We start from the raw sequence: 15296 nt of genomic DNA, 5'->3' as shown, positions 1-15296 counted from the left end.
GGTCTGTATGCTGGAATTAGCATAACAGAGATGTGATCCGAGTACCCTAGGTGGGGGCGGGGTACAGCCTTGTACGCGTTCTTTTCTGTTGTGTAAACAAAGTCCAGTGTGTTTTTTCCCCTTGTTGCAAAGTTCACATGTTGGTAGAACTTTGGCAACACTGTCTTTAAGTTTGCGTGGTTGAAGTCACCGGCTATTATGAAAAAGCCGTCAGGGTTATTGGTTTGTTGTTCGCTGATGGCGATGTACAGCTCGCGAAGCGCGTCCTTAGCGTTTGCACACGGGGGGATGTAAACTGCGACAATAACAATGGCCGTGAACTCCCGCGGCAGATAGAACGGTCGACACTTCACAAACATAAACTCCACCAGCGATGAACAGTGTTTTGTCACTACCACAGCATTGTTACACCACTCTTTGTTGACGTACACACACAAGCCACCCCCGCGAGTCTTACCAGACAGTGCTGTATCTCTGTCCGCTCGGTAGCAGCTGAGTCCGTGCAGCTGAATAGCGCAGTCCAGGATATTGTCGTTTAGCCATGTTTCAGTGAAGACAAACACACAACAATCCCTTGTCTCATGCTGTGTAGACCGACTGAGTTGAATTAAGTCCAGTTTATTTTCCAGAGAGCGAACGTTTGAGAGCATGAGTGATGGAATCGCTGGTCTAGTGGGGTTAGCCCTTAGCCTAGCTCGTGTGCCTCCACGCTTGCTGCGCTTCTGTCCCCTCTCACATCGCCGGTGTCGCCGTTTTGTGCGGGTAGCGTCAGTAGGCGAGGCCGCGGTCCCGGGGTTCGGCTTCAGCAGCAGACAGAGGCCTCGTAGCTTCTCAGTAGTCACCGGCGAAAGCTGTTGTTTGTACTCACTGCCGATTTCCAGAAGGCTCTGTCGATCATAGATGTGTTTCCGAGTGTTTATCTGTTGATTTTGCGATAAGATGAGAGTGTATTCAGTAATACACTTTATAATATATAGATGTACATGTGATAAGATATGGTACTGCATGTGTAAAAATACTGTATATTGAACATATATTCATGCAGTATACACACACACACACACACACACACACACACATATGTAGATATATATTTAACAATCTAAATAAAATAAAAAATAAAAATAAAAAATATTTATGATATAAATGTTCCATATTTTACAATATAGCTAGCTTACAATAGCATAAGCTAACTTGCTCATAATGAAGCACTCAGTGAATAGACTAGCACAGTGCACTACCATTAGTTTTTAAATTATTAACAAATATTTTAACACTATTCGGCCAGTCCTCATCCTGACCACAGACTCTACTCTTCTGCACAATGGTAACCCCACAAACGTACACATACCAGAAATCCTTTTACATTTCAAAATAATACAACATTAAACACTAACAGATATCCCCCTGTATTAATACTGAGCAAAAACACATGAAATAACGCTTAATTTTAACATTTTTAATCTCCAGAAGCAAAGCATGCTGGGAACTAGAAATCCGCTGTAACTCATTTCGTGAATGTGTGTATATATGTGTGTATATACATTCACATTTATATGGGAACATCTATGGGCAATTCATACTCAATAAAGGATCAAGCGATACATATTTATTTTTGTCATTTCTAAATATATTTGTATGTATCAATATATAGCTATATATTGTCAATGCATATGCTGTATATTGAAAAATATAAGCACTAGTTTCCAATATATGGAAATGTATTATGTAATATATCGTGCAGTATATTACCATCTATTTTTGTTTCGTAAGGGGTAATATAACCTGTTTGTATTAGACTTTTGCAATGTTGTCTTAATCAAAATGTTAACATTGAGGGATAATATTTCAAAGTGATTTACGTAATTTTGTCGGGTTACAAATATTGAATCACTGCTAATAAGGAAGTAACAAGGGGAGACAACTACATTTTAAAGCATTGGTGTGAGAACAAACCTGGGAAGAGAACGAGATTGTAAGTGTATTTTGAAAACAGCTGGTGCCAAAGAAATTATTGTTATACCATGTTACAATAAAATACTGTTATACATTACTCTCCTGACATCTGAAAATAGAACAGGAAGGAAAAAGTGCAGCTTTCAGTCAAACTGACGGATTATTTGTGATTTGTTTCAATCCTTTTGAGTGCAACTTCCCCAAACCGGAAGTTTCTCCCATAATCTAAAACGCACTAGGCTCCTTATGAAAAAGGAGGATATCCTTTTTTTTGGTACAAAATTAACAGTTTAAATAATGAGCAAGTCCATCATAAATTCATCTTCCGAAACGCGTTTTTTTTAAACTCTGAATCACACAATAGTCATATAGTAGTTATTAATGTTTTAGAGCTGTCGGGATGGATTTCCAGGGAAACTGCATACTTAATTCAGTCAGTCAGTCATCCGTGTCTTTAACATCATAACTGCTAATAAAGGAAGGTCAGGCTACTATGCTGCTACTAGACCTTGAACTGAAAGAGTTTGCAAGCAAAAGGGAAAATGACAGTACTCTTAATAAAACACAAACCTGGTTTACAAAACGTTTTTATTATTAACAATGGCTAGTTAAACCAGATAACCTTCAGCAGTCTATTTGCATATAAATAGCCTACTAGCCATTTAATAGTGTTATTAATAGTGTTACCTGATATGAATAGCAATAATGTCAGCATTGCTTTTTAAAACAAAAAGTATATAAGCTGCTTTCCTACTCAATATATGTTTCAGATATTGATATTTCTTTCAAAAATAGAAGTATTTATTTATTTACTGGAATGTGGGAAGCTTTGATGTTGTCAGTGACCATCCACTAATAAAGTGATTATCACCTGTAAGCATGGCCACAGCGGTGCGCCTCAAGCCATCAGATTCATCCGCGCAGAATAGCGGAGCTGAAGCACAAGTCACATAATTACAACAACAATCTTCCTCCGCAAGTAGCATGTAGTTTTACGCTTCAACCGCTAGAGGGCCAAAATAAAATAAAAAAAACAGTCCAAGTTTGAAATCCCGAAAATTAATTGAAAACCAAATGAACGTTTTCAAATAATAATTGTTAAAAACAGAGAGACATGTTTAGGAAAAAATACTAAACTGATCAGTAATTTAGAATAATAATGCATGTAGATATTGGGAAGTGCACTGCTGTTTGTTGTTTATAGAGACCACTGGTGGTGTAGAGAAGATGTTTTGATAGGGTTCACAACATTTACAACATATTTTACTTATTTACTACTTACAGCCGTAATAAGCAATTTCTGAGTGAAGACAATCAGAAAGACATCAATTTAACATTGAATGTGAGCTTATAGTAGTTTGTAGAGGATTCCTGAAACTGGCATGCATTTGTGAGAAAGCTTCTTGACTAGGATGTGGCATCTAGAAATATCACATTTTTAAGGCCTAGTGGTATTGTATCATTATTTACTAATTAGTTAACATTAACAAATGGCATACATATGATCACAACACACTAAAAACATTTTAGCCCCTTCTTTACCTCATCTATTTCCCTAAAAAAAGGCAACAATATTTCAAAACTATGAAGGATTCATAGAGTAATAAAAACATTCCTTATTGCTCATACATTAGACATATGGTCGCTTTCAAACAGTGCAATGATTATTTCCACTTCAAATAAAATGAAGTGCATTAGCTGTCCGGTCCAATGAAGGACAGACAGGAGAAGGGTGTACCAGCCAGGCAGTCTGTGTTAACCACTGCTTGAATCTCACTAAAGAGAGCCTGCTCTCTATTCCCAGTATTCCCTGTTGTCTGTTTCAGCTCTGCCAGCTTCTGTAGTATAGTATGCTTTTCCCTGCCTCTTATAATTCCTCGGAAGTACAGCACAGCTGAGAGATGACCCTTCCTGAAATGAGTAAAACATTGGTTGAAGTAAAGTAAAATGAGCAATGTTACATTAACAGACATGGTAAATCTACAGCCAGTAATATGACTCTCACCTGATATCTGGATAGTTCTCAACTAATGGCTGTAGGTTACTTTTTACATCACTTTTTTTGCACCCAATGATATTGCTCAGCTGGTTCCCGACTGGGTGGAGCCAGTCTAAGGAGGAGTTCTACAAAAAATGATACGTAAGGAACATGTTAGGATGTTTTGATGAAAAGCACAGCTGTACAGAGTGGCATTATGGAGACTGTACCATATCTTGGAAGATCTCCTTCAGTTCCTCCCACTGATTTGTGATCTTACTGGCAGCTGTCTCATTCTTCCTGTTTTTGCATGAGTAGTTATTCTTCATCAGCTGAGATACATATTCTTTCACCACAAAAAAGTGAGTTTCATTCACAAAAGCCTAAAGAGACATAAACAGTGGAAAATGAGAAAAAAATGATGGCACTCTCAAGCTGTAGCAGAGTGGTTACATTAGAGTATATTAATGCAACAAACTGTTTGCACTCTCACCTGCTTATGTTTTGGGGTCATGTACTTGCTCTGTTCAGAAAGAGTCTTAGTTCTGTGGATCAGCTGTAAAAAGTCTTCATCAAATGAAAACCATTTCCCTGTCATCTGTCTCCTGAGGAAGGGCTACAAACAGAAGCTCTTTAATACTTAATATTCACTCACTCCACTATAAACCGTATACATTCAGTTAATTATTCAATTCCAGTCGCATATTCACAGACATTATTTATTAGTGATTCAGTGATTTATTTACTTCTAGAATCCTGCAGATATGTAGTATTGCTTTGTATTCAAATAAATACTTCATAAAAGTTGTTTGCCTGTTATAATCTGCATGACACACAGAGTCTGGTGTGACTCTTAAACTACTGCCATTGTTTAACAATGAGAAAGGTGTGCATTTCAGAAGCTCACACCTTGACATCTGTTTTGAAGTTCTCCATCACAGCTTGACTCAAACTGGTGGTCAGTCTATCTATTTCTTTTTGAACCAACTCCAGCTGAATTGGGCAGGTGTCTTTATAGCTCTCCATGTGCTCTCTGGAGGAAAAAACAAAATTTCTCTGTTTTTTTGGAAATTATACTGTTTTGTAGTACTGTAGTGTCAGCTTTATTTAACTAAATAGTTTATAAAATGTGTTTTTTTTTTCTGTTTGCGGTGTGTATTTTGCTCTTTATGCCCACTTTATGTACAGTACAGTTGTAAAATAAAAAGTATAATAACAATATTTGTTTGCATATATTTTTTGCTTAATCTTTATATACAAAGATGAATTCTTGAAAGGACTGTATACTGACATGTTTTCTGTAAGTAATCTATGTAATGTTACATTGATTTATTCTCCCAGAAATCACAATAGTATTGTAATAGTCTAGTAAAATCATTTAGTTCTCTAACATGAAACACATACAAATGCATTCACCTGGATATAATTATTTGTTAGTGTATGCACTATAGTGTAACACTACCATTATACACTTTGGGGATTGTGAGATTTTTTTAATGTTTTTTGAAAAAAGTCTCCTATGCTTACCAAAGCTGCATTTACTTGATCAAAAAACAGTAATATTGTTGAATATTAATAGAATTCATTATAACTTCTTTATATTTTAATATATTTTTAAAATATAATTTCTTCCTGTGATGGCAAAGTTGAATTTTCAGCATCATTACTCCAGTCTTCAGTATCATATGATCCTTCAGAAATTATTCTAATATGCTGACTTGATGCATACGAAACATTTCTTATTATTATCAGCATTGAAAACAGTTGTGCGGGTTTTCTGTGTAAACTATGATCCGGAATACAAGTATTAATTTCATTAAAAAATCTTAACAAATAATCTTAGTGACCCCAAACCTTTGGTAGTGATTCACATTTGGTAAATGGATTGGATTACAGCTAATAAGCTTAAGGGTTTCAGGTTGTCTAACAACAAAGCAGACAATATGATGAATTTGTCATAATAAAACTGTACTGTAATGCAGTTTTCTGCTTTGTAATATTTAAGAAATAATCAATAATGCATTCACATCTAAAATCTCTTAATTTTATGATTTTTTTTCATATACCCCTCATGTTTAGTTAGAATTTCCCAAGGTCTTTGGTTTAAGTTTTGGAGACACACATCCAATGGTTTCCATCCTTCAGGCATTCCCCGCTGTCAGGGACTTCCCCTGCCAACTGCCTTATTGCCTCTATTGTGTAGCACATATTCCCAGAAATCACGTGACTGATTGTTATGTTAGTTTTTTTATTCATGATACTTAAAACGACTCGCTCAAAAACAGCTGGCACCTAAACTGAGTGATTATGATTATGAAAAGATTAGAATATCAAATGAAAATTCTTCCATCAATATAAATGTGAATGTTACCATGTAGCTTTTCTCCTTCTATTAAAGACCTCCTGGCTTTGGAAACACAAAATCTTTCTAAATGGGTGCTCATTAAATAAAGGAACTAGAATGCAGCTGGCTATATATTATTTCTGCTCCTCCCAAAAAAGTTTAAATGAAAATGACTTTTGGGCATTGTGTTGTGTAAATGACTTACTTCAGGGCACTAAAGCTGTTGATGTAGCTGATGTGATACTCTGCCCAGAGAGAGGAGTTAGAGAGAGGACTGCTCCACTCAACAAATGCTGACTCAAACCTACAGAGACAAGTAACCACAGTCAGTCATACAGAGAATTAAAACAAGCAAACAAAAACAATTAAATACTGCCAAAATTCTATGCAATAAATAAAGAAACGTCTCCAGTTACTATCGTAACCTCGGCTCCCTGAGAGCAGGAACGAGGCATCACGGACACATTTCTCCGTTATGGGAACTCCTTCCCTTACAACCTTTCAGAAGTCCTATTGGCTCACGCCAGTCCAAATGACTGGCCAACTGTCGCGATGTATGCAAATCACATGCAAATACTGACGAGCTCAAGAGGCAGTATAAAATGCGGTGCACGCGACAATTACGTCAGAATCTGATACTGAACGTCCCTTAGCTGGTCGAGCAGCGAACACGGCGACTTCCGTGATGTCTCGTTCCCGCTCTCAGGGAACCGAGGTTACGATAGTAACCGAAGACGTTCCCTCTCGAGCTTTCACGAGACATCACGGAGACATTTCTCCGTTATGGGAACAATATTCAATCCCGCCGTGAGAGAGGCTTCGAGCAGCCTGTACAAGTCACATACTCAGCGAAGATAGAACACACACAATTCCTATAACCAATAGCGATGCTTGTAGGCGGGCTCTCAGCTGATAGGTGGAGATAAGCCAATGAGCCTCTAAAACCCAGGTATGCAATTTGCATATCTGGTCAGTAATAACGTAGGCTGCGCTGAGAACAGGGCAGAAGAAACAACAGTACTAGAAGAGCTGCACAGAGATAACTGTGTTTAAGCAGCATAACACATAACATGATAATGGTAGCACGAAGTGAATCAAACATGAATAACAGGAAGCTGCACTGAGTACAGGGCAGACAACAACAACAATAGCATAGAGTGCCTTGCAGAGTAATACTGTGCAAGGCAGCATAACACACACGAATAGAGGTAGCATGAACGTGAATCAGTCACTCACCGACAGCACTTGGGAAGCTAAGGACTGAACGTCCAGCTTGTAAAACCTGGCAAAGGTATTCTGAGAAGACCAGCCGGCTGCAAAGCATATATCTTGAATAGACTTACCTCTTGACCACGCCCAGGAGGAGGCGATAGCCCTTGTTGAGTGGGCCCTAATGTGCAAAGGGCATTCCAAACCTTGGCTCGTATAAGCAGCCATGATAAGCGATTTATGTGCTACCGGCTCTGAGGTTCTGACCACAGCCCCGAAGCTGACATGCCCTTGCACCAGTGGCGTAACTTTGCTTTGAAAACTCGTTTTGCACTAGCTTACAAAACGTTATTAACAAAAACGAATAAGATGAGGCATGGCATAGGCCTACACGCTGTATTAGGCTACATAATGACTAATAAATTACAGAAGGTTTAGCAAACACTGAGGGATAAAAAAAAAAAGAAAAAAGAGAGAGCCTTAGCCCACTTGATTTTGTAATATTCTTTAATTTTGTAGTCCGTATAAAAAGGTGCATTTCTATTAAAGGCACGTCCATGTGGAGATGGTGAGTCAGCGTCGGCATTCGGCAACCTTATCTTTGCACTCGACACTGACTCAGAAAGCACTAGTTTATTAATAAATAATTAAAATGTCTTCTTTTCCCCCGACACGTTCATAATCACTTTGCCGGTGCTTTGAGGCAATTGCTTTATGCGCGAGCTTGAGTGCGGAATAGGCTCTAGCCTAATACGTCTGCCTATAGCCTATATTGAAGTATGGTTAATATATTATTATATTAATCAATTTAATATAACGTGCGACTAGTTGACTAGAAAAATCTTTAATAGAGGGCAGGCCTACTTAGCACAAGGAAGCTCTCCATTTTTAAAATACAATGCTATAGCCTAATGACATTACGAAAAAAGCGACAGCTGCAAATCATGTCGTTATTACGAGTTATGCATGCATAAGGAGTAGGTTTAAGAAGTGGTCTTTTACTTGACTTAAGCGTGAAAACCATCAATATTCGCGTCATTTTTGCTGAGCATACCTTCTGCAATTAATAGTAAATATAACCAAAACTGGTTATTATAATTTTTATATGCATAATAAAATAAATATAAGGAAAACTTGCCCACTCGATTTTGTAATATTCTTTAATTTTGTAGTCCGTATAAAAAGGTGCATTTCTATTAAAGGCACGTCCATGTGGAGATGGTGAGTCAGCGTCGGCATTCGGCAACCTCATCTTTGCACCCGACACTGACTCAGAAAGCACTAGTTTATTAATAAATAATTAAAATGTCTTCTTTTCCCCCGACACGTTCATAATCACTTTGCCGGTGCTTTGAGGCAATTGCTTTATGCGCGAGCTTGAGTGCGGAATAGGCTCTAGCCTAATACGTCTGCCTATAGCCTATATTGAAGTATGGTTAATATATTATTATATTAATCAATTTAATATAACGTGCGACTAGTTGACTAGAAAAATCTTTAATAGAGGGCAGGCCTACTTAGCACAAGGAAGCTCTCCATTTTTAAAATACAATGCTATAGCCTAATGACATTACGAAAAAAGCGACAGCTGCAAATCATGTCGTTATTACGAGTTATGCATGCATAAGGAGTAAAATGTTGTTGTTGTTGTTTTTTATCAGCCTAATTAGATTATGAAGAATGATTTGTTGATCTTGTTTTCCCTTTAATACATACCTTCCGCAATATATTTTTCAATTCATTTCAAAAAGTGGTAGGGACAATATCGACCCTGGCAAAAAGTGGTGGGGACATGTCCCACCCGTCCCACCTGAAAATTACGCCTATGCCTTGCACACTGCTCCCCATCCGCGAGTCGATGCGTCCGTCGTGACCACGACGCACGACATCACCAAGCCCTGGGGAACTCCCCGGCTGAAGAGATCTGGGTTGCGCCATGGCCTCAGAGCTTTGATGCAGCCGCGGAGACCGCGATGCACAAATGGCCCAAAGTCCACACCGTCCAAGGGACTAAAGATTTCAGCCATAACTGCAGCGGGTGCATGTGTAGTAAGCCCAGGGGAGTCACAGGAGCGTTCAGCAGCACTTTACGGTCAGCATCCTTGAGGTCAACCAGGTTTAACCATAGGGGCCTCTGAAGGACGACCATAAAACCCATGGCCTTTCCCACGGCATGGCCTTTTCCACGGCCTCGCATTGTCGCCAGCAGCATGAAGTCCATCGCCGCACGCTGATCCTTAATAGCCTCCGCAGTGAGGGCTCTGCCCTCCGCCACCTGCAGGAGCTTCGCCTGGAAAACCTGCAGCACTGCCATGGCGTGCAGCGCGGAAGCCACCCCGCCATCAGACGCACACGCTTTATTAGACGAAGCAGCGTGTCTATATGGCTGACTAGCGTGTCCCGGGACTGAGCTAAAATCAGCCAATCGTCCAGATAGTTGAGATCGCGCATCCCGCTCGCTCTGAGGGGGGAAAATGCTGCATCCATGCACTTCGAGAAAGTGCGTGGGGCCAAAGCTAGCCTGAACGGGAGAAGAGAGTATTGGTACGCTGTGCCCTCGAAAGCAAACCTCAGAAAGTGTCTGTGATGCGGTGTTATCTGAATGTGAAAGTACGCGTCCTTTAAGTCCACGGACGCAAACCACTCCCCGGGGCGAATTTGCAGCAGGATCTGTTTCAGCGTTATCATCCTGAACGGACGCTTGCAAAGCGCTCTGTTGATGGGCCTGAGATCTAGAATCGGGCGGAGTCCCCCGTCTCTTTTGGGTACCACGAAATAGCGGCTGTAAAACCCGCTCTCCAGCTCGCTGGGAGGGACTCGTTCTATCGCTCCTTTTTCGAGCAGACTGCATACCTCTTGTCTCAGAACCAGGGCGTTTCGGGGCAATGTTAGAGACTGCACCACGCCATTGAAACGGGGTGGTCTGCGTCTGAATTGAAGGGTATACCCACGCTCTATCACACCGAGTAGCCAGCGCGAGATTCCCAGAATAACTTCCCACGCGCTCAGGAACTGACAAAGTGGCTTTAGCAGCTTGGTCGTTTGATGCGCCGGCGAGTGCTGCATGACTATAACCTGTGTGGGTGGCCGCTGCGCACTGCTCTGAGGCGGGGCGAGCGGCGTGGCATTGACTGAGTGAGGAGGAAAGAGCTCTTTTTGTGAGAGTGCATGCATTTTTATTGAATGAACATCCAACACACAAACATTTGAACACATGAACTTGTGGCTCTTGGGAGCCGGGCCCCTCGCGCACTCTCCTCCTCTCTTCAGGACAACGGCTTAGCAGCCGGGGGCAGGCAAGAGTCACGTCACCGGCTCCTCCGCTGGCCGTGGTGCTTCCTCCGGACATCCGGCTCCTGGCGAGGAGCAGTAGCAGTCACCGCCGCGGTCGCTGACCTGGGGTTATCCCTCCATTGGGAAGAGCCAGGTGCCGACGAGGACCTGGATCTCGCCGTCTGCTGCTGGAAAGCAAGCCTCCGCCTCGCCATCAGACGCATACGCTTTATTAGCGAGGTGGGCGGTGGTCCTGCACGGCTTCGAGGGGAGGCTGATGTCTGAGTCTAGGGTCTTGGTTGCTGCAGGACACCTCGACTGGGGGAGAGTGCACATACCCGTGGGCCTCCGCTCCATCCACGTGGGAAAAGATGGCCTGTGTGGCAGAGTGGACGCACGCCAATTGGGGCGCAGACCACGTTTTCACCAGCTGCTCGTGTACGTCGGTGAAGAAGGGGACCAACGCCCTCGAGTCAGTTTTCCGGGTGGACCTGAAATACCAGGAGTCGAGCTTACTCCTGGCAGCGGCGTGGCATTGACTGAGTGAGGAGGAAAGAGCTCTTTTTGTGAGAGTGCATGCATTTTTATTGAATGAACATCCAACACACAAACATTTGAACACATGAACTTGTGGCTCTTGGGAGCCGGGCCCCTCGCGCACTCTCCTCCTCTCTTCAGGACAACGGCTTAGCAGCCGGGGGCAGGCAAGACTCCCGTCACCGGCTCCTCCGCTGGCCGTGGTGCTTCCTCCGGACATCCGGCTCCTGGCGAGGAGCAGTAGCAGTCACCGCCGCGGTCGCTGACCTGGGGTTATCCCTCCATTGGGAAGAGCCAGGTGCCGACGAGGACCTGGATCTCGCCGTCTGCTGCTGGAAAGCAAGCCTCGGCATCACGTGACTCATGGCTTTGGCGCGCTTTTGAGCCTCCGCGAAGCGTTCAATAATGGACTCCACGGCGTCACCAAAGAGGCCGGAGGGAGTCACAGGAGCGTTCAGCAGCACTTTACGGTCAGCATCCTTGAGGTCAACCAGGTTTAACCATAGGGGCCTCTGAAGGACGACCATAAAACCCATGGCCTTTCCCACGGCATGGCCTTTTCCACGGCCTCGCATTGTCGCCAGCAGCATGAAGTCCATCGCCGCACGCTGATCCTTAATAGCCTCCGCAGTGAGGGCTCTGCCCTCCGCCACCTGCAGGAGCTTCGCCTGGAAAACCTGCAGCACTGCCATGGCGTGCAGCGCGGAAGCCACCCCGCCATCAGACGCACACGCTTTATTAGCGAGGTGGGCGGTGGTCCTGCACGGCTTCGAGGGGAGGCTGATGTCTGAGTCTAGGGTCTTGGTTGCTGCAGGACACCTCGACTGGGGGAGAGTGCACATACCCGTGGGCCTCCGCTCCATCCACGTGGGAAAAGATGGCCTGTGTGGCAGAGTGGACGCACGCCAATTGGGGCGCAGACCACGTTTTCACCAGCTGCTCGTGTACGTCGGTGAAGAAGGGGACCAACGCCCTCGAGTCAGTTTTCCGGGTGGACCTGAAATACCAGGAGTCGAGCTTACTCCTGGCAGGCTTCTCTGGAGGACTCCAGGAAATTCCAACTCCTGGACAGCCTTCGACAGAAACCTTATGAGCTCCTCCTGGAGGTCTGGGGATCCCATGCTGTCCGGTTGATTGGGCTCCGATCCCACCCTATCCTCCCTCTCCGAGGCCGAGATGGACATCGAGTCATCCCCCTCCTCCTGGCCAAAGGACACAAACTTCGCGATGTTGGAAGGAGGGCGGAAGCAGTCCTCGGGGAAGGAAACCGGGGAACAGGGTGATCGTTGGGGTTGGCGGAGCGGCAAGACGACGCTTCCATCACCAGGAGCGAGAGGGCCCACCAGCGGCATGCTGGCGGCAGTTGGCCTCACCCCGAATAGCCGGAGCACGTGGGCCGGCAGGTCCGCATAATGCCCACAGTCGGACTCGTCCAGCGCCGCCTCGGCGTGGGCCATGCCCAGGCAGGCGACGCAGTGGTCGTGTTGATCCGGCAGCTCTATTGGTCCTGCGCAGTTCTTGCAGAATGTAGCCATAATGAATTCAACAGGTGAAGTAGAAGATTCTGACGTGATTGTCACGTGCACCGCATTTTATACTGCCTCTTGAGCTCGTCAGTATTTGCATGTGACTAGCATACGTCGTGACAATTGGCCAGTCATCCTTCTGAGGACAATGTTTGACTAATGTAGTAACGCTCCGGTTACTATCGTAACCTCGTTTCCCTGAGAGCGGGAACGAGACATCACGGAAGTCGCCGTGTTCGCTGCTCGACCAGCTAAGGGACGTTCAGTATCAGATTCTGACGTAATTGTCGCGTGCACCGCATTTTATACTGCCTCTTGAGCTCGTCAGTATTTGCATGTGACTAGCATACGTCGTGACAATTGGCCAGTCATTTGGACTGGCGTGAGCCAATAGGACTTCAGAAAGGTTGGAAGGGAAGGAGTTCCTATAATGGAGAAATGTCTCTGTGATGTCTCGTGAAAGCTCGAGAGGGAACCCGGAAATTATATGCTAATCTTTTTTTCCTATAATAACTGTCAAATTAGCACATAAAGATATAACAGCCATTAAGTGAAATAAACTTGATTAGCTGTCCCCTGTACAAAAAATTTAGACTACAGAAGCTTTTAGAGTTATAGAATTACAAAACTGACTTCCAATTAGCATATTATTTCTTTATCACAAACCGTTTTGGAAAGGTCTTCAGTTCCTCTAAACAGGAACGCACAACCTTCTGCTCAAGGTTCACATCGATTCTTCTGGATCCTTGTACATGCCCTTTAATATTCTGGGAAAGAAAACATCATAAATGTGTTTTTGTAACCTTGTGCTGTTTTTTTTTTAATTACAGTGTCCTCAAAAAGATTTGGGCACTTAAACCACTTAGAAATGTCTAAATGTCATTGAATTAAGACTTTAAAAAAATACTTAAACTAAGTGGCAGCTGCACACAAATGATGCTAGAATTAACTTTTTTACAATAACACAGATCAGTACTCTGAACAATTCACAAACATTTTATCATTTAAAACTGAACAAACTTCTTTGTGTGAAATTGTTTACTTGAAAAGTGAAAAAAATTAAAACATTACAGTGGCTTAATGCTGCCTCCATGTGTTATCACAGTTATCAAATATAAGAGTCTATGAGAAACTTGGAGATAATTTTGATACCAGTGTTTCCAAGTTGGCCGGGCGGTGGGCCATAAACTTTAAGGAGGAGGAAACCATTGCTGTAGTAACTGTTAAGTTCTATCAATTTTTCCTTTAATATCTACATTGCTTTTTCTTGCAATTACAGTCAACCCTCTACATTGTGAGTAAATCACTCGCATATGCGACTAAATCTTCACTCTCTGCGACTAAACAATGTCTAATATTAGCCAATGGCTAATAAATTCTCAGATTTTACTCACCAGTGTGTGAGTTGGAGGCTAAGTATAAGTTTAGCACAGATGTATTTTCACTCACCGAACACTCTGACTGAGCGCTTCAGAGTTTCACTCTCCGTCAAGCGATCTGTGCTATTTTTCAGTTCATCTCAGTGGACGCGCAGTGCGCCTGTATTTGACGTACCGTAAACTCTAGTGTAACGGTCGCTTTGATGAGAGCAGAGAGAGAGCAAGAGAGTCTTGAAGAATTGACGCGCTACATGTAAACGATATTCTCTGTTGTATTTTCCTGTCAAAATAACAGCATTCCTTTGGATTTTTTAAAAAATTACTTAAATGTCCTAATTGAACTATTGCCTAGTCCTGGCTTAGTCTAAGCCCTGTCTGTGAAACCAGGCCATACAATATTATACAGTGTGAATATATATATATATATATATACATATATATATATATATATTAGGACTGTCAACGTTAACGCGTTAACGCATGCGATTAATTTTACAACCCTTAATGCGTTAGCTCTGTCATATTCTGTGATTGTCTCTGAAGAGTGCGAGCCCTCATACGTCGTGCTGTGTGGACTGAACGGATTGTCAACACATTGTAGCGTCTGGACCAATCAGACACACAATATATATATTTTTTAGTTATACTTAACAAATTCTCTGTATTACAGATTCTCTCTAAATCCTTAAGGTTTCTTGGCTGTTGTTTGCCAACTCGAATTTTCAGCTCCCTCCACAGATTTTCTACAGGATTGAGGTCTGGAGGCTGGCTAGGCCACTCCATGACTTTAATGTGCTTCTTCTTGAGCCACTCCTCTGTTGCCTTGGCGGTATGTTTCGGGTCATTGTCATGCTGGAAGACCCGTCCATGACCCATCTTCAGTGTTCTGGCTGAGGGATGGAGGTTCTCGTCCAAGATTTTACAGTACATGGCCCCGTCCAGTTGCCCCTCAATGCGGTGAAGTCGTCCTGTACCCTTAGCAGAAAAACAGCCCCAAAGCATAATGTTTCCACCTCAGTGCTTGACTGTAGGGATGGTGTTCTTGGGGTCATAGTCAGCATTTCTCTCCCTCCAAACACGGCGAGTCGAGTTAA

The 15296-nt window shown here is 43.0% G+C and overlaps 1 protein-coding gene across 3 annotated transcripts in view; it reads right to left on the bottom strand.

Annotated features, from left to right (window-relative positions):
• Positions 1-2590: 2590 nt before the first annotated feature.
• LOC107699315 (exocyst complex component 3-like protein 4) overlaps positions 2591-15296 on the bottom strand; it is a 25246-nt gene continuing 12540 nt past the window's right edge. For all 3 annotated transcript variants that reach the window (XM_016500537.1, XM_016500539.1, XM_016500538.1), the window contains 7 exons: positions 13490-13590; positions 6484-6582; positions 4844-4967; positions 4428-4550; positions 4165-4317; positions 3962-4080; positions 2591-3867 (listed from right to left, as the gene is read on the bottom strand). In XM_016500537.1, coding sequence (XP_016356023.1) covers positions 3651-3867; positions 3962-4080; positions 4165-4317; positions 4428-4550; positions 4844-4967; positions 6484-6582; positions 13490-13590 — 936 coding nt within the window. In that variant the 3' untranslated portion in view covers positions 2591-3650. The remainder of the gene's footprint in view (positions 3868-3961; positions 4081-4164; positions 4318-4427; positions 4551-4843; positions 4968-6483; positions 6583-13489; positions 13591-15296) is intronic.

The sequence above is a fragment of the Sinocyclocheilus anshuiensis genome, unplaced genomic scaffold, assembly GCF_001515605.1.
Source record: "Sinocyclocheilus anshuiensis isolate Anshui unplaced genomic scaffold, SAMN03320099.WGS_v1.1 scaffold450, whole genome shotgun sequence".
Taxonomy (NCBI): domain Eukaryota; kingdom Metazoa; phylum Chordata; class Actinopteri; order Cypriniformes; family Cyprinidae; genus Sinocyclocheilus; species Sinocyclocheilus anshuiensis.
The sequence above is the reverse complement of the archived record's forward strand: the minus strand, read 5'-3'. Positions and strand labels throughout refer to the sequence as shown.